This window comes from Anomaloglossus baeobatrachus, chromosome 3 (assembly GCF_048569485.1).
Source record: "Anomaloglossus baeobatrachus isolate aAnoBae1 chromosome 3, aAnoBae1.hap1, whole genome shotgun sequence".
Lineage (NCBI taxonomy): Eukaryota > Metazoa > Chordata > Amphibia > Anura > Aromobatidae > Anomaloglossus > Anomaloglossus baeobatrachus.
Window position 1 is genome coordinate 286,024,049 of NC_134355.1, and position 26,882 is coordinate 286,050,930.

Sequence of the window (26,882 nt, forward strand, 5' to 3'; positions counted from 1 at the left end):
AACCAAGGCAAAACCGCGGTAAAAAACGCACTGTGCGCACAGAGCCTAATTTTCCTCTTTGCAGATAATATTTCTCCACACGGGAGTTACTTGTCAAACTCAAAGGCCATTCCTTTACAGATTATCCTTCCAGATGGTCTAAGTCTTTGCTGACTTCATTCCTACTAAGCTGCCAAGATACATATTATGCTGTGTTACATCAACTAACATGTTGTTCATGCCTCTCTGTGCCTGCTTCCAAAACTATCCTTCACATTGTAGTATGTTCTGATGGCACTGAAGATCAAAATATCCGAGACGAAGGTAAAACAAATGTAAGGTATATGCAACAACATCATGTAGTATTTTGTACATTAATGTAGCATACACAGTTACTAGCATTGAGAATTTGGACTTTGTGATTATTAAGTTGACTCTGTCTCTAGCATAAAGCATGTAATTTGTATAGTAATGAATATTTATATGATTCTGCTGAATTTTTTTGTTAGGGTACTCATAGCTCAGTTGTAGTTTAGGTTTTATCATGTATGTTTTTTCTCTACAGCTCCTGTATTTTATCCCTTTATTTAAGCTTTTGTTGATATTATGTTTCTTTGCCTACATTCATCTTAAAGTTCCTTGCAAAAGTTCTTGATCCTCTTTATTCTTTTTCTTATTACATAATGTAAACATCCACTCTCTTTTGTGGGTCATTTTTCCTTTTATTCCTTTCGTCATTTATGGTGCAATTTTCAGTTACTATGCAACAAGGTGAAAAAGCTCACCTTGTTATTTTTTGGATTTCATTTCTTTTCTTATATGTTGCTTGTGTTTCTCAGCTGTAATTCTCTAATGTTTCCTCACTGCTTGTTTGACATCCCTAATGCAAAACTACCAAATTTCTAAAATCTATTGGGATAGGCCACAACTTTCTGAAACTACCGGACTGGCCAAAATGTCTTCTCTCTAACTGAGTGACGACTCTCAATGGTTCAGACACCAGAGAGAAAACTACAGTATTTTGTAACACAGCTATTAATGTCAGTAAGAAATAGCTCCTTCTAAACACAGTTTTGAACTACCATGTTTTCCCAAAAATAAGAGAGAGTCTAAAGCCTGCTTTACACGGGACGACCGATTGTGCGATTTCACAATCGATCGTACCCGCCCCCGTCGTTTGTGCATCACGGGCAAATCGCTGCCCGTGTCGCACAAAGTCATGAAACCCCCATCACACGTACTTACCTGCTGAGCGACCTCGCTGTGGGCGGCGAACGTCCACTTCCTGAATGGGGAGGGACGTTCGGCGTCACAGCGGCCTCACACAGCGGCCGGCCAATAGAATCAGAGGGACGTAGATGAGCGGGATGTAAACATCCCGCCCACCTCTTTCCTTCCGCACTGCTGGTGGGAGCCACAGGACGCAGGTAAGCTGTGTTCATCATTCCCGTGGTGTCACAAGGAGCGCCATGTGCTGCCACGGGAACGATGAACCTGCTGCAGGAAAAATAAACGATATTATGAAACTGAGCGACGAGTACACGACTCACGATTTGTGAGCGATACTGCGTCGCTCAGAGGTTTCACATGAGACGACGTCGTGTATGTGCGTCACGAAAACCGTGACCCCGACGATGCATCGCACAATCCGTCGTCTCGTGTAAAGCACCCTTTATAGTATGTTTTGCCGTGAAAGATGTGCTAGGGTTTAATTTTAGGGATGTCTCATATTTTCCCATGAACCACAATCCACATTTGTTCTTAAACAAAAAAATAATTTATTGAAATATAATCATGTCCGTGAGGGCATCACATGGATGCTGCGCAGCACTCTGTCAGCAGTTGGGGTGACCCGCCTTCTTCATTTTATGATCTGAAGTACCCACAAACTAGGGGCTTCATACATTTACATAAATTTCTCCTCTGAGGAATTCCACTTTACCCGTTGGCCAAAACGTGTCTGTAGGTTATACAATAGGGACATCAATATTGGGACAGACCACACTAGGCACTGCCCTTATGAGGACAGGAGACTAAGCAGGGTGCACGACAGGGCTAATAGGGCTTCCCCGTTTCTTTTCCCAGAATCTTTCCTCGTCATTGAATGGCCTCATTCTGAAAAGCATATGGCGAGACCAAATCATTTTTTATTGAGCATTGGTACACTTTGAAAACTTTATCACTTTATACATGCTTTATGTATGGGAAGGTATTCATTTTAAAGTATTCCATGAAAAGCTATATTTTATTGCATATATTGTATCCCTGCTCAAATACTTATTTATGGGTTGGATACATTAACCGGCTTTATAGTCAAATAAAATTGTCATCACATTCTAGAACATCAACATTTTGTGTTAATCCTATTACTGGCTCAGATGCATGTTTTCTTGTCTGATCTGCTATTCTCATGGTGCAGAACCAGTCCCATAGTGGTGGGTACATACCATATTTACAAAGGTTTAAATTACCTGCATAAATGTATTACTATTTATGTACTGCTAAATTTACCCCCAAAAGAAATCAGACACTCCTTAAAAGAATCACACTTACCAGATCCCAAACAATTTGAGATGGAAAGTGAATGGTCTCTCACATACAAATCTGCATCACTGTCAGATCCCCCAGGATTCTACAGGGGTGTGCTCCCCCTGGTGACTGGATGCAATATCCCTCGTGCAGGGTGATACTGGTACCCTGTGAGAGCTGTAATGCAATGCACCTGGAACAGCAATGGATCTGACAGTGATGCAGATCTCTGTGTGAGAGCCCATCCACTATCAGCACTTGCCAACTGTATTTATTTGGGGTCTGGTGAGTTGGGGAGAGGTGTCTCTTTTGGAGGTGTTTGCTTTCCTTGATGAAGAGTCCTTCTTTATTCTTTAACTTTCTTAGGTGATGGATACTTCCTTATGGAACTGCAAATAGAGCTTATCTTTGGAGTAGGGCTTATATGTTAAGCAAAATTAGCAAGGCCCAAAAAATCCTACTGGGGATGATTGTTTGAGTAGACCTTATTTTTGGTGAAACAGGGTATTTGGGCTCCACATGGCTTTTTGACGAAGGTGTTTGTCTCTCATAAGCCAGAGTAATTTTGGTACTGTTTGAGTATTGTATGGCTTTAGGAAAAAAGACTGCCTTATTTAGCATTATCTGCAGATTTTTTTTGCGCACATAATTAAAGTCAGTAAAGATACTTATGTCTGTAGACCTGGAAGATGGATATTTGGGTGTATGCGCTGATGGGGCCGTTGACTGCAATGATGCATCATCTATCACCACATATGCCCAAATGCCATTTTCAAGGGCTTCAGATATAAGCTCTGAGAAAACCACTGACATGAGGGTAAACTACCATATACACATAGCCTAACTTTATCTGTGTAGCTATTGGTGACAGAAATGTACAAATTTAAAGATTATTGAAATATAAAGGTGTCTCTCTCTGAGATCCAGCACAAACATTGCTCATTTCTTCAAAAGAACATATCCAAGACATTTGAAATGTTATTTGCAACATATATAGTAAAAGAGAAGACATGTTAGAATTACACATTCTGATTAAACAGTATAAGCTTACTTGCCACTTGACAGTGACTTCTTTGACGTGATTGGTGTCTTTTGTTCTCTTTTTATAGGGTAATGTAGTTTGCATTGAAACATTAAGCAAATACTTTAACTACTATAAAATCCTATATTTTTTTTTGTGATGAACAACAATAGAATTTTGACATACAGTAAAGTTGTTAAACTAAAAAAACAATTGCATAGTTTACCATATATCCTATTTGCTTGAAGTTCTTACACCAACAGTTTATATTGTTTAGTAATTTTTTGGATCATATCTCAACCAAATCAGAAATGTAGATATATTAGATGTATTTATTTATTTATTTTGTGTACTCTGGACAACTGAAACATGGACTTAGTTGATATATGATCAAATGCAAATGCTTGCCAATATTCTGTATGTATTTTATAATACAAATTGTTTCCTCAGGTTGTCCTACAGAATTTGCTTATGTGCACGCTAGTCTTCTACACAGTGCTATACTTAGCCCACATCATTTGTTTCATAATATTAAGGTAAGCACCATAACTAAAAGAATTCTTGTTATGTTTAATCCTTAAAGGGGTGGTTCACCTATATTTTTTATTGTCTAGTTCGATATTATATTGAGAAACAATGTTTCTCTCGAATTACTTGTGTTGGCAATAGTGCCTGTGAGAGGCGCTATTGCAAACCACTGTTCCCGCTCCAGTGACGTCTCCGTCAAGTGCTGCACACGTCACATCCGTGCAGCCGGCTATATTCTTCCTCACTCACTGGTGTTTCACCGCTGTCACAGCCCATCTGCTTCCTCCTCCCCCTCCCTCCTCCCTCACAGCACAACGTGTCACGTCTCTTGCTTGCAGCGTTCTGCTGTGAGGGAGGAGGGAGGAGCAGAGAGCAGATGGGCTGTGACAGCAGTGAAACACTGCCCACAGCTCAGTGAGTCTGGAAGAATGCAGCCGGCTGCACGGATGCGACGTGTGCAGCACTTGACGGAGACGTCACTGGAGCGGGATCAGCGGTCTGCAATAGCGCCTCTCACAGGCACTATTGCCAACACAAGGTATTTGAGAGAAACATTGTTTCTCAATATAATATAGAACTAGACAATAAAAAATATGGGTGAACCACCCTTTTAATTCCATAGAGAATATTTATTTCATCTGGGTCACAATGCTGCTTGTTCATAAAGTCTCACAGGATCACAAAAACTAAATTGAGGGAGTTTTTCCCCAATCAGGATCCTCCTTATTAGCCAGATCAGGAATCTTGCTCTGTCAGACAAGGTAGACTCACTTACAAGTGCATCTCAATAAATTAGAATATGATAAAAAAGTTAATTTATTTCAGTAATTCAATACAAAAAGTGAAACACATATATTATATAGAGTCATTACAGAGTGATCTATTTCGAGTGTTTATTTCTGTTAATGTTGATTATGGCTTACAGCCAATGAAAACCCAAAAGTCATTACCCAAATTAGAATATTATATAAGACCAACTGAAAATAATGATTTTAAACTCAGAAATGTTGGTGCCTACTGAAAAGTATGTACAGTAAATGCCTCAATACTTGGTCGGGGCTCCTTTTGCATGAATTACTGCATCAATGCGGCGTGGCATGGAGGCTATCAGCCTGTGACACTGCTGAGGTGTTATGGAAGCCCAGGTTGCTTTGATAGCAGCCTTCAGCTCGTCTGCAATATTGGCTCTGGTGTCTCTCATCTTCCTTTTGAAAATACCCCATAGATTCTCTCTGGGGTTTACATCAGTCTAGTTTTCTGGTCAATCAAGCAGAGTGATACTGTGGTTATTAAACCAGGTACTGGTACTTTTGGAAGTGTGGACATGTGTCAAGTCCTGCTGGAAAATAAAATTTCCATCTCCAAAAAGCTTGTTGACAGAGGGAAGCATGAAGTGCTCCAAAATGTTCTGGTAGACGTCTCCACTGACTTTGGTCTTGTTAAAACACAGTGGACCTACACCAGCAGATGACATGGCTCCCCGAACTATCATTGATTGTGGAAACTTCATACTAGACCTCAAGCAACTTGGATTGTGGCCTCTCCACTCTTCCTCCAGACTTTGGGACCTTGATTTCCAAATGAAATGCAAAATTTACTTTCATCTGAAAACAACACCTTGGACCACTGAGCAACAGTCCAGTTCTTTTTCTCCTTCGCCCAGGTAAGACGCTTCTGGTGTTGTCTATTGGTCATGAGTTGCTTGACACAAGGAATGTGACAGTTGTAGCCCATGTTCTGGATATGTCCATGTGTGGTGGCACTTGAAGCACGGACTCCAGCAGCAATGCATTCTTTGTGAATCTCCCCCAAGTTTTTGAATGGCCTCTTCTTAACAATCCTATCAAGGTTGAGGTTTTCCTGGTTGCTTGTGCACCTTTTTCTACCACACTATTTCCTTCCTCTCAACTTTCCATTAATATGCTTGCTTGGATACAGCACTCTGTGATCAGCCAGTTTCTCTAGCAATGACCTCTTGTGGCTTACCTTCTTTATGGAGTGTGTCAATGACTCCCTCCTGGACATCTGTCAAGTCAGCAGTCTTTCCCATGATTGTGTAGCCTACTGAACCAGACTAAGAGACAATTTTAAATGCTTCATTGGCTGTAAACCATAGTCATCAATATTAACAGAAATATACTTTTGAAATACAGTAGATCACTCTGTTTGTAATGACTCAATAATATATATATTTTTTTCAATGGTGAAAAAACCAATCATATCCTGTCTAATTCATGAAGTAGGAACTCTAAAATTTATAAAGCCTATGCGGTCAATGCAAGAACTGGCAAAAATTAGAAGGAAGAGGGATTCCGATACACTGTGCATTAGACATAAAGGAGGGCTGTTACACCTCGTGGCTCTCCTGTGGCAAGGAATGAGACAGTCTCCTTGCCTGCCACAAGCGCTCCTGCTCAGCAGCGCCGAAGGTCTGCCAGACTGCGCAGAGTGCAGGAGAAAACTCCTCAGAGAGGCAACACAAGGGTGACACCTAGTGGTACTCCTGTTGCAAGAAATGAGGCGGTCCCCCATTCCTTGCCTGCCGCAGCTCCTCCTGCTCAGCAGCCTCGAAGGTTTGTGAGGTTGCGCAATGTGCAGAGGTTTGCTGTTCAGGGAAGCAGTGAGACTCCCGTTATCTCTACACATTGTGAGACCGAGGATCCCGCCTGTATTTCCCAGAGGCAGGAGAGTGAGCATGTGCTATGCTTGGTGGATCCTGATTCGCCCACTGACGTCACACGGCTTGATGACAAGGCTGGTGACGTGGTGAATCCTGACTGGCCAGGCTGGAATGTCGTGGATCCTGATTGGGTCAAGTCCGTCATCTCCGCCTCGCGCCCGCCCTTGGCTGGAGCTACACCTCCTTAAAAGCTCCTCCTGCCATCATGGCGGCGCGCGACCGTCCTTCTATGTTTGGATGTCTGGCAGCGTGCTGCCACGCCACTGCTCAGGCATTATCGTCTTCTGTGGGCTTGGCCCTTGCTGCTTAGGCAGTACCTGGTTTGCAGGCCGTGTCCCTGCCTTGCTGCTCCGGCAGTAGCTCCTTCAACAGGCCGTGTTCCTGTCCCAGGTGAGCTCCTCGAGACTCCACCGGACTCACCTGGTTATTGAAAGCACACGTGCGTGGGCACCTCTGTGCTACCCTCGTGCCATATTCTCGTGACTTCCACTGGCACACGTGCGTGGGCACCTCTGTGCTTCCCCGTGCAACAGGTACACCGAGCCATGTGATCCCTGCCATACAACCCACACGGGTTAGGGCAGACCGGTGTACATAGATCGTCTGTGACATTCCAGACGATCGCTAGCAGCAACCCGCTCACTCTTCACCCACCATAGCAGCGGTCCCTTACACCGCACAGTGGACCTTGACCGGCGGAAGCTGTCCATTCCCCATCTTGGCACGCTTCCCCGGGTCCCCCTCGTAACATTACGGTCGCGCCAAAGGTCTGGCTATGGCTGAAGAGCAGCAGCAGTTGCTGCGTTATGTGCAGCAGTTGGAATCACGTTTGGCAGCAGTGGAGCAGTCTTCCTCCGACAAGACTACTCTGACGACAGTCGCCACCCAGGCGGCTACCCAGGCTGTGCTATTGGGCGGAGGGTCTCCTCGCCTTGCGCTTCCAGAGCGCTTTAGTGGGGACATCTCCGAGTGCCGTGGGTTTATAAACCAGGTCACCACCTACTTAGAGCTGTCCGCGACTCTTTACGCTACCGAGAAGGCGAAGGTAGCCTTCGTCCAGTCCCTGCTCACAGGGAGAGCGCTGAAGTGGTCCACGCCGTTGTGGGAGCGCGGAGATCGGGTGGTGAATAACTTAGCATCTTATCTTGGGGCCATGAGAATGGTGTTCCTCGGGCCTCAAGTCACCCACGACTCCGCGCTGCGCCTCCTACGACTTCGGCAAGGGTCCGCTTCAGTCGGGGACTTTGCCGTACACTTTAGGACACTTGCCGCAGAGCTGGACTGGCCCAATAAGGTCCTTGTCCCTGTGTTCTGGGAGGGCCTGGCAGGGTTTGTCAAAGACGCACTGGCCACGCGTGAGGTGCCTGCTACTTTAGAGTCCTTGATTGAGGTTGCCTCTCGCATAGACATCCGCCAGGCGGAGCGGAGGCTCGAGGTCTCTTCAGCACCCACGTCCTCACGGCCTAAAAAGCGTCTGGCTCCCGTCTTCCACCAGACAGGTCTCCCAGCCAGCTCTGTAGGCGACTCCGTGGAGTCAATGGAGTTGTCCAAAGCGGTCTCCTCTACCCCAGGTTCTCGGTCTGGTGTCATCTGCTTTTCCTGTGGGCAGAGGGGACACATAGCTACCCGATGTCCCAAACCGTCGGGAAAAGACAGCGTCTAGTTTCCATCAGAGGGGGGTTCCTAGACGCTGCTTCTCCCTCTAGGTTGACTATCAGCGCCCAGTTGCAGTTTGGCACTACTCTCTTCTCTGCTCTGGCCTGCCTGGACTCAGGCGCTGATGGCAATTTCATTTCGACCTCCCTGGCAACCCGATACTCAGTTCCCCTGATTCTCTTGCCCAAGCCACTCAGGGTTCGGGTAGTCAACGGGTCCCTACTAGTCGATCCCATCACCCAGATCACCATCCCTCTCAGGATGGAAGTACCACCAGGACACCATGAGCAGGTGTCCTTCCTGGTGCTTCCAGAGGGGACGGATGAGATCCTACTGGGTCTCCCCTGGTTGAGACAGCATGCTCCTATACTCAACTGGGCAACAGGGGAGATCTCATCATGGGCAGGATCCTGTAGGGAGCACCTCGTGACTACCAAACCACCCGCTACCATTAGGTCGGTTGGGTCCTCAGGGAATACAGGGGAGCCAGGTTTACCGACACCTTATGAGGCCTACAGGGACGTCTTCTCCAAGAGGGCCGCAGATACCCTTCCTCCCCACCGGCCATATGATTGCCGAATAGACCTGAAGCCAGGCTCCGAGCCCCCTAGGGGCAGAGTGTATCCCCTCTCTGCTCCAGAGACGGAGGCTATGTCCAAATATATTCAGGACAGCCTGGCAAAAGGGTTCATTCGCAAGTCTATTTTACCGGCCAGTGCGGGGTTCTTCTTCGTGCAAAAGAAGGAAGGGGATCTACGCCCCTGTATCGATTACAGGGGATTAAATGCAATCACGATCAAAAACAAATACCCTTTGCCCCTCATTACGGGAGTTATTTGATCGATTCCGCAGGGCAAAGATCTTCACGAAGCTGGATCTATGCGGGGCGTATAATCTAGTGCGAGTCCGAGAGGGCGATGAGTGGAAGACCGCCTTCAACACCAGGGACGGTCACTACGAGTATCTCGTAATGCCCTTCGGACTCTGCAATGCCCCCGCTGTATTTCAAGACTTTGTGGATGATGTTTTCCGGGATTTGTATCTTTCCGTGGTTGCATACCTGGATGATATCCTTATCTTCTCCCCCGATCTTGCCACCCATTGGAGGGATGTCATCCGAGTACTTAAGAGGCTCCGCACTCATTCGTTATATGCTAAGCTAGAAAAGTGCATTTTTGAACGTGAATCCTTGCCGTTCCTGGGGTATATCGTGTCCAGTCAGGGGTTAGCAATGGATCCAGGGAAGTTGGAGACAGTGATGAAATGGCCTGAGCCCCGCTCGCTGAAAGCGATCCAGCGTTTCTTGGGGTTTATCAATTATTATCGCCAGTTCATTCCTAACTTCTCGACGGTGGCAGCACCCATCATTGCCCTTACCCGCAAGGGCGCTAATCCCAAAGCATGGACATGGGAAACGGTAGAGGCATTTCACACTCTCAAAACTTACTTCTCCAGAGCTCCCATCCTTCATCGTCCAGACATCTCCAAACCCTTCCTACTAGAGGTATACGCCTCTTCGGTCAGTGCTGGTGCAGTCCTGTACCAGAAAGACGAACGAGGAAGGAAGCATCCATGTTTCTTTTTCTCCAAAACCTTTTCTCCGGCCGAGAGGAACTACTCCATAGGGGATAGGGAGTTACTGGCGATGAAACTAGCATTCCAGGAATGGCGGCATCTCCTGGAGGGTGCGAAGCATCCATTTGAAGTATTTTCCGACCATAAAAATCTCACATACCTCCAGACAGCACAACGCCTGAACCCAAGGCAGGCCCGTTGGTCCTTGTTCTTCTCCCAGTTCCGCTTTATTATCCGCCACCTGGCCGGTGAGAACGTACGGGCCGATGCCTTGTCACGTTGTATGGTTGTGTTGGAGGAGGACGAGGAGGAGCCTCGTCTTATACTACCCCCGGACAGCTTGAGGATGGTCACTCCCACTTCTTTGGACCAGGTGCCACCTGGCAAGACCCTCGTTCCCCCTGAACTACGGAATGAGGTGCTATCGTGGGCCCATGCCTCCAAAGTCGGGGGTCACTTTGGGGTCAAAAGGACCAGAGACCTTGTGACTAGTCACTATTGGTGGCCGAGACTACCCCAGGACATACAGGAGTATGTGGGAGCCTGTATGTCGTGTGCACGGAATAAGCCATCCTGGCAGAGACCGGCAGGTCTTCTTCACGCACTGCCAGTGCCGGATCGTCCCTGGGAAGTGGTGGGAATGGACTTCCTGGGAGATCTGCCCAAGTCAGCAGGTCACAAGGTCGTATGGGTCATCACGGATCACTTCTCTAAAATGGTCCACTTGGTGCCTCTCCCACGACTCCCGACGTTACGTGCTCTCGCCACCTTATTCATTAGGCATGTATTTAGGCTGCATGGCATGCCTGACAAGGTGGTGAGCGACCGGGGTCCCCAGTTCGCGTCTCGCTTCTGGAGAGAGCTCTGTAAGCTCCTGCAGATAGAGCTGAACATCTCCTCCGCATACCATCCCGAAACCAATGGACTGGTAGAGAGGATCAATCAGACCTTGGTAACGTATCTCCGCCATTTTATCTCCGCGCACCACGACAACTGGGCTAACCTCCTTCCTTGGGCCGAATTTGCCATTAATAATTCGGTCCATGAATCCTCTGGTCAGACTCCGTTCCTGCTCAATAACGGACAACATCCCAGAATCCCGTTTCCGATGCCCATTACGTCACCCGATCCTAAAGTGGAGGATTGGGCGACCGAGGCCCGGGAGATCTGGGATAACACCCAAGAGGCTCTTAAGAGGGCTAAAGACCGGATGGTGACAACGGCTGATGAGCGCCGCCGCCCTGCACCATCCTTCGCCCCTGGTGACCTAGTGTGGCTGTCCTCTAAGAATGTTAACCTACGGGTACAGGCAGCCAAGTTCGCCCCTAGGTACCTGGGTCCGTTTAAAGTACTAGAGCAGGTGAACCCGGTGGCATACCGACTCCAGCTCCCTCCACGCTGGGCTATAGCCAACACCTTTCACGTGTCCCTTCTGAAACCCGTACGACTTAATAAGTTCTCGGGGTCCCTGACGCCTCAAACCGACTCCCCGCCCGACGACTCTGAGGTGGCGAAGCTTGTGGAGACAAAAGTCATACGGGGCAGGAGGTACTACCTCGTGGAGTGGGTCGGCCGTGGTCCGGAGCATAGATCCTCGGAATTGGAGGATCATATCCGCGCCCCGGGTTTGATAGCGGCCTTCGAGCATGGGCAGGGGGGGGGGGCCTAGACGGGGGGGTAATGTTACACCTCGTGGCTCTCCTGTGGCAAGGAATGAGACAGTCTCCTTGCCTGCCACGAGCGCTCCTGCTCAGCAGCGCCGAAGGTCTGCCAGACTGCGCAGAGTGCAGGAGAAAACTCCTCAGAGAGGCAGCACAAGGGTGACACCTAGTGGTACTCCTGTTGCAAGAAATGAGGCGGTCTCCCATTCCTTGCCTGCCGCAGCTCCTCCTGCTCAGCAGCCTCGAAGGTCTGTGAGGTTGCGCAATGTGCAGAGGTTTGCTGTTCAGGGAAGCAGTGAGACTCCCGTTATCTCTACACATTGTGAGACCGAGGATCCCGCCTCTATTTCCCAGAGGCAGGAGGGTGAGCATGTGCTATGCTTGGTGGATCCTGATTCACCCACTGACGTCACACGGCTTGATGACAAGGCTGGTGACGTGGTGAATCCTGACTGGCCAGGCTGGGATGTCGTGGATCCTGATTGGGTCAAGTCCGTCATCTCCGCCTCGCGCCCGCCCTTGGCTGGAGCTACACCTCCTTAAAAGCTCCTCCTGCCATCATGGCGGCGCGCAACCGTCCTTCTATGTTTGGATGTCTGGCAGCGTGCTGCCACGCCACTGCTCAGGCATTATCGTCTTCTGTGGGCTTGGCCCTTGCTGCTTAGGCAGTACCTGGTTTGCAGGCCGTGTCCCTGCCTTGCTGCTCCGGCAGTAGCTCCTTCAACAGGCCGTGTTCCTGTCCCAGGTGAGCTCCTCGAGACTCCACCGGACTCACCTGGTTATTGAAAGCACACGTGCGTGGGCACCTCTGTGCTACCCTCGTGCCATATTCTCGTGACTTCCACTGGCACACGTGCGTGGGCACCTCTGTGCTTCCCCGTGCAACAGGTACACCGAGCCGTGTGATCCCTGCCATACAACCCACACGGGTTAGGGCAGACCGGTGTACATAGATCGTCTGTGACATTCCAGACGATCGCTACCAGCAACCCGCTCACTCTTCACCCACTATAGCAGCGGTCCCTTACACCGCACAGTGGACCTTGACCGGCGGAAGCTGTCCATTCCCCATCTTGGCACGCTTCCCCGGGTCCCCCTCGTAACAGAGGGCTATATACATAATCTGTTAAAATTGTTAGGCAGTGGGACTCCTACACTCATTTAAAGCCTATGCATAAGAGCTGCCAAAACTTAGTAGGGACTGCAATACCCCCTGGAAGACACGTATAGGAGAGTCTGACGCAGTTCTGGTACAATATTAAAAAGGTTCTAACTCTGAATTTGGGAAAGCTTCAGTACTCAGTGTGAGGCCTAGCTAAAATGACAAGGAGCATTAAATTCAGCAAGAGATATAGAGGAGAGGCTCTTATACAATTCTGGTACAATTTCAAAAACATACTGATTCCCAAATTGGGAAAGCTTATGAACTCAGAGAGAGGTCTAGCTAAAACTGCAAAGAGGCATTGCAATACAGCCAGCAAGAAACAAAGAGGGGGGACTGTAATTCCATTCTGGTACAATAATAATAACATTCTGACTCCCAAACTGGGAAAGCTGATGCACTTAGTGCAAGGCCTAGGAAATATTTTTTAAGGAGACATTGCAGTACACCCTAGAAAAGCTGATGAATGCTTTAGAAAGCATTTTTTTCCCAATTTGGAATGAGGGGAATTATTACATTGTTAAAGTATGTGCACTATGTGCAAGGGCTGCCAAAATTAGATGGAGGCACGCAGATACACTTTCGAATAGACACAGAGGAGGGCATCAGAAAACATTTTTTCTCCATTTGGAAGAAGTTGGACTTTTAGACTGTTAAAGCATATGCACTATGTACCAAGGCTGCCAAACAAATACAAGGAAATACTCCAATACACCCTTGAAGAGACAGAAAAGGGCCTCAAAAAGCATTTTTTTTTCATTTGGAAGGAGTAGGACTCCTAGCCTGTTAAAGTGTATGTGTGGCACCCCAGGGTTCGGTTGCCACAGATATACGTATACCTGGGGCAGGGAAGGATCTCCACATCAGGTAATTCCACAAACAACACTTCCACTCCAAGCGTGGAGGGGGAGCTCTACAAGCCGATCTCAAGTGAAGTCCCCTTTAAATCCAGGTCTGGAGGCGGAGTCAGAGAAGACAGTTGACAGTTGAGCTCGAGCAAGGAGAGTGAACACATCAAGATGAAGAGAGCTGTGCTTAGCCTGTACGTGTGAGCTGTGAGACAGACTGAGGGATCCAGGAGTGAGGCAAAAGAGGAGGGACCGGGGAGGTGGAGCCAGACCGGTTCATCCACGAGGAACAGCGCTAACTACCGGACACCGGCATCCGAGATTGTGAGGGATCTAATTTAATAAAAGTAAAACCTGGTCAGAGTTGATGAATTGGTGTGACATACCATATTTTTGGCTTTATAAGACGTACCTGATTATAAGACGCACCCCCAAATTTGGTGAAGGAAAAGAGATTTTTTTTTTTAATGTTAAATGGGGTCCATCTTATAATGCCAGTGTCCGTCTAACAAATCATATAGGTGATATGTCCCTCATAGCCCCCCATCCTAAAATTAGCCCCCTTAATCTGGAGATGGCCCCCTTATATTGAATATAGCCCCCTTGTGCTGGCACATGTTCCCCTGTGCTGCCTATGGCCCCCTATGGATTGCACACGTTCCCTGTGCTGCCTATGGCCCCCTATGGATTGCACACATCCCTCTGTGCTGCCTATGGCCCCCTATGGATTGCATATGTTCCCCTGTGCTGCCTATTGCCCCCTATGGATTGCACACATTCCCTTGTGCTGCCTATGGCCCCCTATGGATTGCATATGTTCCCCTGTGCTGCCTATGGCCCCCTATGAATAGCACACATTCCCCTTCGCTGCCTATGGCCCCCTATGGATTGCATATGTTCCCCTGTGCTGCCTATGGTCCCCTATGGATTACATACGTTCCCCTGTGCTGCCTATGGCCCCCTATGGATTGCACACATTCCCCTGTGCTGCCTATGGCCCCCTATGGATTGCACACATTCCCCTGTGTTAGATATCGCCCCCATACTGCTGCCCATAGTAAAATAAAACACTCTTTCCTTACCTCCTCCAGCGCTGATCTCCCTCCTGTCTCCCTCCGTGCTTCTGTTCCTCCACTTCCTGGTTCTTGCTGCCGGCCATGTGATCGGCACAGCAGAGTGACTTCATCTCTGTGTGCCTGATCACACTGGAAGCAGGAGACCGGGGAGAAACGCTGCAGGGGATAAGTAAAGCTTTTTTATTTTAGGATGACCAGCAGCATGGGGGCCATATCTAACACAGGGGGGGGGGGAATGTGCCATCACAGTGGGACGCAGGCTCATATAATATGCACCGCTGCCCCAGCCTGTCACTGCAGTGCGATTTCAGCACCATGGTGATAGACAGTGGCTGTGCATATTATATGAGCGGGAGCAGGAGATCAAAGGCTGCAGCCCGCAGCGTTCACCTGCCCCCAGCAGCGCTCCAGAGTGGACCCTGCAGTGTATATATTAATATATATATATACCCCCCTCCCCCCGTATATTCGGCTTATAAGACGCACCCCCTACTTTCCCCTAAAATTTGGGAGAACAAAAGTGCGTCTTATAAAGCGTAAAATACAGTACTTTATTTCTCTCATCTGAGGACCCATAGGCTGCAGCACTAAAGTAACAGTTGAAAAGGCTGTGAAGAAAAACTGCCATATCTGTTTAAGGACTACTAAAACTACCCTGGGAATCCCGCTTCACCTACGGGAGGTGTAAACAACTGGCTGCCTAACCATCGACCAGGAGGTCTGACCTGCAGCCCCAGTAACCATACTGGAACTGTAGGTGGCGTCACGAAATACTTTTTTTTTTTAATTTTTTTTTTTTTATTTATTATTTTCTAACTTTCAGCGATCACCAGGGCCACAGGAGCAGGCACAGGCCCTCATGACATAATCCATTACCAACGCCCGGAACTGAGTACCCCACAGCCCTGAGGCGGGTCAGCTGTGCTATGTGGAAGAGCTGACAAAAATTAGATGGAGGCAGTCAAATGTACCCTGGAAGAGATTTAGAGAAGGGACTCAGAAAACATGTTTTTTTCCCAATTATTTATAAGAAGTAGGTCTCATTAATGTTAAAGCTGAAACACTATGTGTAAGCAAAAAATTAGGAAAGTTAAAAAGGGAAAGATCCATTGTACCATCAGACTCAATTGAAGCAGGGAAATTCAGGAAATATGAGAAAAATGCCAAATATTATAAAGATCAGGAAGTAAGAGTCTAAAACATCCCCAGTGGCCAGTGTGATGATTGCAGAATTACTAATTTTGATTATTTTGTTTTAATAAAGATTGGGATTTGAAGAAAAAAAAACAATTGCCAACAATTGTTTAAAAATACATGTAACACCAAAATCTTATTTAACTAGCAGGTCATTTGCTTATGGCAGTTTCACTTAGTACCGTGTTTCCCTGAAAATTATACCTCCCCCAAAAATAAGACCTAGCAAGAGTTTTCAGGGATGCTTAAATATAAGACATACAGTTAGGTCCAGAAATATTTGGACAGTGACACAAGTTTTGTTATTTTAGCTGTTTACAAAAACATGTTCAGAAATACAATTATATATATATAATATGGGCTGAAAGTGCACACTCCCAGCTGCAATATGAGAGTTTTCACATCCAAATCGGAGAAAGGGTTTAGGAATCATAGCTCTGTAATGCATAGCCTCCTCTTTTTAAAGGGACCAAAAGTAATTGGACAAGGGACTCTAAGGGCTGCAATTAACTCTGAAGGCGTCTCCCTTGTTAACCTGTAATCAATGAAGTAGTTAAAAGGTCTGGGGTTGATTACAGGAGTGTGGTTTTGCATTTGGAAGCTGTTGCTGTGACCAGACAACATGCGGTCTAAGGAACTCTCAATTGAGGTGAAGCAGAACATCCTGAGGCTGAAAAAAAAGAAAAAATCCATCAGAGAGATAGCAGACATGCTTGGAGTAGCAAAATCAACAGTCGGGTACATTCTGAGAAAAAAGGAATTGACTGGTGAGCTTGGGAACTCAAAAAGGCCTGGGCGTCCACGGATGACAACAGTGGTGGATGATCGCCGCATACTTTCTTTGGTGAAGAAGAACCCGTTCACAACATCAACTGAAGTCCAGAACACTCTCAGTGAAGTAGGTGTATCTGTCTTTAAGTCAACAGTAAAGAGAAGACTCCATGAAAGTAAATACAAAGGGTTCACATCTAGATGCAAACCATTCATCAATTCCAAAAATAGACAGACCAGAGTTAAATTTGCTGAAAAACACCTCATGAAGCCAGCTCAGTTCTGGAAAAGTATTCTATGGACAGATGAGACAAAGATCAACCTGTACCAGAATGATGGGAAGAAAAAAGTTTGGAGAAGAAAGGGAACGGCACATGATCCAAGGCACACCACATCCTCTGTAAAACATGGTGGAGGCAACGTGATGGCATGGGCATGCATGGCTTTCAATGGCACTGGGTCACTTCTGTTTATTGATGACATAACAGCAGACAAGAGTAGCCGGATGAATTCTGAAGTGTACCGGGATATACTTTCAGCCCAGATTCAGCCAAATGCCGCAAAGTTGATCGGACGGCGCTTCATAGTACAGATGGACAATGACCCCAAGCATACAGCCAAAGCTACCCAGGAGTTCATGAGTGCAAAAAAGTGGAACATTCTGCAATGGCCAAGTCAATCACCAGATCTTAACCCAATTGAGCATGCATTTCACTTGCTCAAATCCAGACTTAAGACGGAAAGACCCACAAACAAGCAAGACCTGAAGGCTGCTGCTGTAAAGGCCTGGCAAAGCATTAAGAAGGAGGAAACCCAGCGTTTGGTGATGTCCATGGGTTCCAGACTTAAGGCAGTGATTGCCTCCAAAGGATTTGCAACAAAATATTGAAAATAAAAATATTTTGTTTGGGTTTGGTTTATTTGTCCAATTACTTTTGACCTCCTAAAATGTGGAGTGTTTGTAAAGAAATGTGTACAATTCCTACAATTTCTATCAGATATTTTTGTTCAAACCTTCAAATTAAACGTTACAATCTGCACTTGAATTCTGTTGTAGAGATTTCATTTCAAATCCAATGTGGTGGCATGCAGAGCCCAACTCGCGAAAATTGTGTCACTGTCCAAATATTTCTGGACCTAACTGTACACTGCCAGTGCCCGGGAGCACACCTGTCATATGTGAAGAAATATATCTTTTTGTTGAGTACATCTGGGTTTATGTCAAGCTTCCTTCTCCTTTATGTTTATTTGTTTTTCATTTGGGCACAATTAGACTCTGTGCAATGCTGTAAAACTTGCTCCACATGCTGGGACCTGGGCTGGCCTCTATCCATAATTGCTTTTTGCAACATGGAAGCGGCTACATACAGGTTACAGGTAATATTTCTGGACCTAACTGTACCCTGAAAATAAGACCTAGCTGCGGTCAATAATGAAGTGTCATGCAGCGGTAAAAAGTTAAAGACACCGCAGGACACTTCATTATAGACAACGGACACCCTCTAAAGAAAGAAGATATAAGACCCCCGACCATACTCACCAGACGCCGGAACAAATGAGTGTATCAAGGTCCTGCGGCGGAACATACACATCACACACAGTCACACACACACAATCAGATCACATACACACACACTACAGATCGCATCCACACACTCACCACATCCAGCGATATCGCTTGCTTCTCGGCGGTGATACTGTGCAGTGCAGTGACCTTCCAGGACATGCCAGAAGATCCCATGGCCGTAAGCATGTGGTATCTCTGGATGTTGTGACTGTGTGTGCGCATATGTGCGATTTCGTGAGTGTGTGTGAGTGTATGCGAGCAGATGTGTGCGTGTATGCTGTCTGATGTGTGCGTGCGTGCGTGCTCGTGTGTGTGTGTATGTATGCAATCGGAGTGTCGGCAGGAGGCAGAGGAGGACGGCATGCAGAACAGCTGATGGGAGCGCCGACCAGAAAGCACAGGGAGGAATGATGTAAAAGCTGTGTGTGTATGCTGTCTGATGTGTGACTGTGTTCTGATGTGTGAGTGTAGGCCAGATGCTGGGGAGCACAGCTGCTGGGAGATCATAGGGAGAAATGATGTGGAATGTGGTGTGTGTATGTGTGTGTGTGTGTGAGATCTAAAGTATGTGAGTGTCAGTCAGCTGTAGGGGAGCACAGCTGCTGGGAGATCACAGGGAGGAATGATGTGGAATCTGATGTGTGTGTGTCTATATAAGTATGAGTATGAGTGAGTGTGATGTGATCTATGCGAGTGTCAGCTAGACGCAGGGGAGGCGTGCAGCACACCTGCTGGGAGATCATAGGAGAATCTGGGAGCTATACAAATGCCCGGGGCTGGTAAGTATGACGATCCTGGGAAGGGGGGGGGTCTGCTTTTTGTGGGGGGTAAACTTACCCCCAACCCTGTCTCCTCGAGAATAAGACACCCCCTGAAAATAAGATCTAGTGATTTTTTAGGGGAAAAAAAAATATAAGATAGTGTCTTATTTTCGGGGAAAAAGGGTAGTAGTTTACAACATAAAACAAACTTCTCAGGCATAATGCAGGCACTAAGAACACCTCTTTTTTGCAGTCTGGCTGGTAATCGTTTTAGCCGCATGAATTTTATTGGAATGGCCTTTTGCTCATAGAGCTTTTTCTCCAAATGCCACATAAGCAATAGGTTATGAAATGTAATTAGTAAATGTGGATGAGTTAGCTCTGAGGTCACAGATAATAAATGAGTAATTCATGTGTAACATTATGCTGATAATCTTTGATTAATTAAGATAATGGGTTTGTTTCACTAAATGTTTTCCTGTCTGAAAACGGTAGATCATGACCTAAGCTATTCATGACCTCCACAATCTCATCCATCAGAATTTTAATACTATATACCTAGGTATAGTATGGTATATAGTAAAAAAAATAAGTAGAACAATCTGTGTCTAATATGTATTAATCTGTGTCTAAAGTCTATTATTATGAAAATATTGAAGAATATCTGGATTTGAGTGTAGAATACAAATGATAAAGATTTTTTTTTCTGTATGTGATGAATGATTGGCTTATTTTACATTGCATTCCACCAAACTTGCAACTTAGTGGATCTTATTTACTAATGTAACTATGGCTGAACATAATCGTTGCCCGATCCGCAAATTTATTGTATACCTAAGCTGCTAGCTATGGTATCCATTGATAAATAATGTCAGGGTTAATTAAAAAAAAAACCATATGTTAATTTTCATTATTTTCAAATGTATGTTTAATATTTTTTAAAGATGATACTGAGTTTATAGAGTGATATTGGTACAAAGCCTAATTGGCAAAAATGTGCAAATCTGTTAACATAGAAAAAGTAAAAGCAAACACAAGTAGACTCATTAAAAGGATTGATTAAGGGAATGCTTCTGCCTTTCTTTTATATATAAATAAATAATTAAAAATAATTGTATTTAGTGAGTACTATATGCTGCAAATAAATATAGAAAAAAATCAGTTACAAAAAATGTGTAAAAAATTAAAAAAATAAAAAAAAAACAACACACAAAAAGCACACACAAATCATGAAAACCCGTTTCGCCACTAAAAATGCAGTTTTTGTGTTGAAACAAAAATAAACAAGAAAACATATACACAATTGGTCTCACCATGTCCGGAACGACCCAATCTATAAAATTGTCATTTTACTTATTCCAAACTGCAAATATCATAAAAAGAAAAAAAAAGAAAAAACACGCCAATGTGAATTAATTAATCTAATTAAAAAGCATTCAAAAAATGTTATGTGCCCCAAAATGATCTTAGAATATTGAGACAAAAAACTATTTATTAAAAGACAAAAACATTTTTACTGTGATAGAAGCAGAGCATAAAAAATAATATAAATCTGGTATCACTGTAATTGCACCGAATTGCAGAATAAATTCATCCTCACCTATTGTACCATCACCCATTCCCTGTAGACTGTGAGCCCTCGCGGGCAGGGTCCTCTCTCCTCCTATACCAGTCTGTCTTGTACTGTTAATGATTGTTGTACGTATACCCTCTTTCACTTGTAAAGCGCCATGGAATAAATGGCGCTATAATAATAAATAATAATAAATAATAATAATAATAACGCATGGTGAACTGCTCAAAAATAAAAATAAGAACTATTTCTGCACTTCTGTCTATTTCTTCATTCTGCCTTCAAAAAATTGGAATAAGGCTCGTGTGGATGAAACAAAATAGTCACTGCAACCAAAGATAGATTATTTGAGAGGTGTAATTTCTACGATAAGGTCACTTTTGGGGTGTTCTTCTGTGCTGATATTTTAGGGGATCCGCAAATATGGACTACAAAAAGGTCTTCTTCCTTCTCAGCCCTGCTGTGTAGCCAAACAGTAGTTTTTGATGACATATAGAGCATCACTGCATTCGGGAAAAATTGTACAGTGCTGGCCAAAAGTATTGGCACCTCTGCAATTCTGTCAGATAATACTCAGTTTCTTCTTGAAAATGATTGCAATCACAAATTCTTTGTTATTATTATCTTCATTTATTTTGCTTGCAATGAAAAAACACAAAAGAGAATGAAACAAAAATAAAATCATTGATCATTTCACACAAAACTCCAAAAATGGGCCAGACAAAAGTATTGGCACCCTTAGCCTAATACTTGGTTGCACAACCTTTAGCCAAAATAACTGCGAACAACCGCTTCCGGTAACCATCAATGAGTTTCTTACAATGCTTTGCTGGACTTTTAGACCATTCTTCTTTGGCAAACTGCTCCAGGTCCCTGAGATTTGAAGGGTGCCTTCTCCAAACTGCCATTTTGAGATCTCTTCACAGGTGTTCTATGGGATTCAGGTCTGGACTCATTGCTGGCCACTTTAGTAGTCTCCAGTGCTTTCTATCAAACCATTTTCTAGTGCTTTTTGAAGTGTGTTTTGGGTCATTGTCCTGCTGGAAGACCCATGACCTCTGAGGGAGACCCAGCTTTCTCACACTGGGCCCTACATTATGCTGCAAAATTTGTTGGTAGTCTTCAGACTTCATAATGCCATGCACACGGTCAAACAGTCCAGTGCCAGAGGCAGCAAAGCAACCCCAAAACATCAGGGAACCTCCGCCATGTTTGACTGTAGGGACCGTGTTCTTTTTTTTGAATGCCTGTTTTTTTTTCCTGTAAACTCTATGTTGATGGTTTTTCCCAAAAAGCTCTACTTTTGTCTCATCTGACCAGAGAACATTCTTCCAAAACGTTTTAGGCTTTCTCAGGTAAGTTTTGGCAAACTGCAGCCTGGCTTTTTTAGGTCTCAGGTAAGAAGTGGGGTCTTCCTGGGTATCCTACCATACAGTCCCTCATTCAGACACCGATGGATAGTACGGGTTGACACTGTTGTACCGTCAGACTGCAGGGCAGCTTGAACTTGTGTGGATGTTAGTCGAGGTTCTTTATCCACCATCCGCACAATCTTGCGTTGAAATCTCTCGTCAATTTTTTTTTCCTTCCACATCTAGGGAGATTAGCCACAGTGCTATGGGCTTTAAACTTCTTGATGACACTGCGCACCGTAGACACAGGAACTTTCAGGTCTTTGGAGATGGACTTGTAGCCTTGAGATTGCTCATGCTTCCTCACAATTTGGATTCTCAAGTTCTCAGACAGTTCTTTGGTCTTCTTTCTTTTCTCCATGCTCAATGTGGTACACACAAGGACACAGGACAGAGGTTGAGTCAACTTTAATCCATGTCAACTGGCTGCAAGTGTGATTTAGTTATTGCTAACACCTGTTGGGTGCCACAGGTAAGTTACAAGTGCTGTTAATTACACAAATTAGAGAAGCATCACTTGATTTTTCAAACAGTGCCAATACTTTTGTCCACCCCCTTTTTATGTTTGGTGTGGAATTCTATCCAATTTGGCTTTATGACAATTTTTTTTTATTTTTTTCATTGAAGACAAATTAAATGAAGATAATAATACCAAAGAATTTGTGATTGCAATCATTTTCAAGAAGAAACTGAGTATAATCTTACATAATTGCAGGGATGCCAAAACATTTGCCACCACTGTATGATAAACTGTGGTATGCACTTTCACCTTTTAACCCTTGTGTAACTGATAAATTTGTAGCTAATAAAAAAAAAATGCATTTTTACCACTAAAATGTTATATTTCCACTTGCCAATGTTATAAAATTCTCTAAGGGCACCTGTGGGTTCAAAATACTCACTACACCCCTATATGAATTCCTTACTTTGTAAATTTTCCAATATGGGGTCACTTGTGGGGTTTCTGCTGATCTGGCACCTCAGAGGTTTGGCTAGGGGAGGCAACAATCTATTCAAATAGACTCTGTATTCTTAATATCAAATATCAATATCAAGCTCCTTCCCACCTAATCCCTGCAGTGTACTCAAATAGTAGTGGACAGTCATATATGGGGTACTGCCATGCTCGGTAAAAATTGCATAACAAACTGGCTTGTGCCATAGTCACCTGTTACCATTTGTGTGCAATTACAATTTTTAGGTTAAAGAAAATGTTTAGAGGAAAAACTCTATGATTTTTGTTTTCACAGACAAATATAATGAAATTCTGTGTAATTTGAGGGTTAAAAATACTCACTACATTAATTGATGAATTCATTGTAGGGTTTAGTTTGGCAAATGGGGTCACATGTGGGTGTTCCTACAGTTTTTGCATCTCGGGGCTCTGCAAATGCAACATGTTGTCCACACTTTCATTCCAAAACTCAAATAGTGCTGTTTGCTTTCCGAGCCTTGCTTTGTGCTCTAACTTTAGTTTTTAACCATGTAAAGGGTATCACTGTGTTCAGGAAAAATTGCATAACAAATTATGTGGAGGTTTCTGAAGTTTAGGTCCCTCAGAGACCCTGCAAATGTCACATGGTACCTGCAATCTCTTTAAGCCAAATTTGATTTCTAAAATTCCAATATTGCTCTTTCCGTTCTGATCTCTCCCATATGTCCAAATATAACGTTTTTACTACATATGATGTATTTCTGCACTCATAAAGAAGAGAATAACAACCTATGGGGTCTACTTTTTTGTGTTACCTCTTGAAAAAGTGAAAAAATTGATGCTGAAGCAACATTTTTCTGAATAAAGTCAAAATTTTCAATATGCCAACCTAATGATATCAAATTCAATGAAGTACCTGTGCATTCAAAATGCTCATTATACCCCTGGAAAAAAATCTTGAGGGGTCTAGTTTCCAAAATCTGGTCACTTGTGGCAGTTTCTGCTTTTTCGGTACTTCAGGGGCTCTACAAATGAGACATGGTGCCTGCAATATATTTCAGCCAAACTTGCTTTCCAAAATTGAAATATTGCTCCTTCCATTCCGAACCCTCCTGTTTGTCTAAACAGAACTTTTTGAGGTATCTTCGCACTCATAATAAACTGGGTAACAAATTGTAGGGTCCACATTTTGGTCTTACCTCTTCTAAAAGTGTAAAATTCAATGATAACCAACATTTTTGTGAACATTTTCAATATGATGGCCTATTGTTATCACATTCTGTGAACTACCTTTGGGTCCAAAATGTTCACTATACCCCTGGAGAAAATCCTTGGAGTGTCTAGTTTACAAAATGGGGTCACATGTTTTTTTTTCCTTCGTTGTTTAGGTACCTCAGACAAATATGCTTTCCAAAATTCAAATATCGCTCCTTCCGTTTTGAACCGTCATGTTTATCCAAACAGAGTTTTTTTTACTACATGTGGGTTATCGCTGTGCTCATAAGAAAGTGGTTAAAAAACTGTGGGTCCATGTTTTGGTGGTACCTTCTGTAAAAGTGAGAAATTTGGTGATAAAGCAAATTTTTTGAGAAAAAAACAATTCAATATGACAATCTAATGTTATCAAATTTTGCGAAGCTCCTGTGGGCTCAAAATGCACACTGTACCCCTGGAGAAAAATCCTTGAGGGGTCTAGTATCCAAAATGGGGTCACTTGTGGGGGGTTTAGAGCGTTTATGTACCTTAGGGGCCCTGGAAATGTGACATGGTGCCTGCAATATATTTCAGCCAAATTTGTATTTCAAAATTCAAATGGCGAGCCCTTCCATTCCGAGCCCACCTTTTGTCCAAATAGAGATTTTCAATCACATATGGGGTATTAGCATAAGCAGAAAAAACTGGGCAACATAATTTGGGTTCCATTTTGTTGTATTATTTCTTGTAAAAGTGAATAAACTGGGGCTAAAGCAACATTTTTAAGTAAAATGTAAATTTCTTTTTTTTTCATTCCACTTTGAACCTGAAGGGTTAATAAACTTCTTGGATGTGGTTTTGAGCAGTGTGAAGGGTGCAGTTTTTAGAATGGTAACACTTTGGGGTACTTTCTGTCATGTAGGCCTCTCAAAGTCACTTCAAATGTGATGTGGTCCCTAAAAATATGGTTTTGTAAATTTTGTTGGAAAAATAAGAAATTGGTTATCAACTTTGAACCTTTCTATCTTCCAAACAAAAAAAATATATAGTTCAAATTGTGCTGATGTAAAGTAGACATGTTGGAAATGTTATTTATTAATTATTTTGGGTGACATAACCTTCTGGTTTAAGAATATAAAAATACAAAATTTAAAAAATAAAATTTGAAAAATTTTCGACAAATTTCTGATTTTTCACAAATAAATGCAAAAATACAGTCCTAAATTTACCACTACCATGAAGTACAATATGTCATGAAAAAACATTTGCAGAATCACCGAGATCCATTGAAGCATTCCAGAGGGAAAGTCAAGTGACAGTCGTTAGAATTTTAAAATTTAGCCTGGTCATTGAGGTCAAAATTGTCTCCATCATTAAGGGATTAAAAACCGATACATTTATCACATTAGTTCTTTTTGTTTGATGGATTTAGTGTTTGTTTAGACTATCTAGCTTAAATTTATACCATCTTTTGCTTACTTTGTGACATAAGTTTCTGCCAACATTTTGGAGCATTTTTTAACAGAAAGTATCACACGCTAGACCATGCCCCTTTCAGTGTGGCCACACCCCTTGTTGGACAAGGTGCAGAAAGTGTCTAAAACACATGCCAATCAGGAAAGACTATACGTTGTGGAGCAAATTTCAACAGAATTTAGGGAAAATGATAGACTTTTACTGCAATTGCTTTTATGGTCTACATTTTGCAGAGTTTGTGTGTGGAATAAGTACATTGTTGGTAATTAGAGATGGGCGAACCGGCCATGGTTCGGCTCGAGTTTGGTTCGCCAAACGGAGGTCTCGTTTGAGTTCGGTTCGGCGAACCGCTCGAACCGCATAGTAAACAATGGGAGGCAATCACAAACACATAAAAACACCTAGAAAACACCCTCAAAGGTGTCCAAAAGGTGACAAACAACTCACGACACAAACACATGGGAAAGTGACAAGAACAAATTCTCATGCGAAAACAAAACAGCGTTACAAGGAAAAGAGGATGAAACACAGATATAGGCATGGCATGCCCTTCTAAAATCATGTAAAACACCGCAAGGTTACTCCAAGCGGAGTCTCCCTTTTTTCCAAAAATTGGGCCACACACACACCCACCCCTTCAGTGCCAGCGCTTGTGCCCCAGTTGTACACTTCACAGGTAGATTTGCATCAAGCACATTCAAAAATACATACTTAACCGTCCCCAGGATGACACCGAGATAGGCAGGTAAGTCTTTACTGATCCCAGCTCTGTTCATCTTGGATCATTTTTAAAAACAATGTAAGCAAGGGTTACTCCAAGCGGAGACTCCCTTTTTTCCAAAAATTGGGCCACACACACACCCACCCCTTCAGTGGCAGCACTTGTGCCCCAGTTGTACACTTCACAGGTAGATTTGCATCAAGCACATTCAAAATCCACAAGCATTTACTCTCCCCAGGATGACACAGAGGTAGTAAATTCCTTGTGGATCCATGACTTGTTCATTTTGATGAACGTTAGTCTGTCCACATTGTCACTGGACAGACGCGTGCGCTTATCTGTCAGCACACACCCAGCAGCACTGAAGACACGTTCAGAGACAACGCTGGCAGCTGGACACGACAAAATCTTAAAGGCGTAAGTGGAGAGCTCTGGCCATTTTTCAAGATTTGAAGCCCAAAATGAGCAAGGCTCCATTTGCAAAGTCATGGCATCGATGTTCATTTGGAGAGATACTCCTGTATCATCCTCTCCAGCTGTTGACAATGTATCAGACTTGTTGTC

General features: G+C 44.1%; 1 protein-coding gene across 1 annotated transcript in view; it reads left to right on the plus strand.

The window, feature by feature from the left end:
* The first annotated feature begins 219 nt into the window (after window positions 1-219).
* TMEM244 (transmembrane protein 244) overlaps window positions 220-26,882 on the plus strand; it is an 80,401-nt gene continuing 53,738 nt past the window's right edge. Inside the window, exons 1-2 of the mRNA XM_075338275.1 lie at window positions 220-303; window positions 3,980-4,065. Coding sequence (XP_075194390.1) covers window positions 271-303; window positions 3,980-4,065 — 119 coding nt within the window. The 5' untranslated portion in view covers window positions 220-270. The remainder of the gene's footprint in view (window positions 304-3,979; window positions 4,066-26,882) is intronic.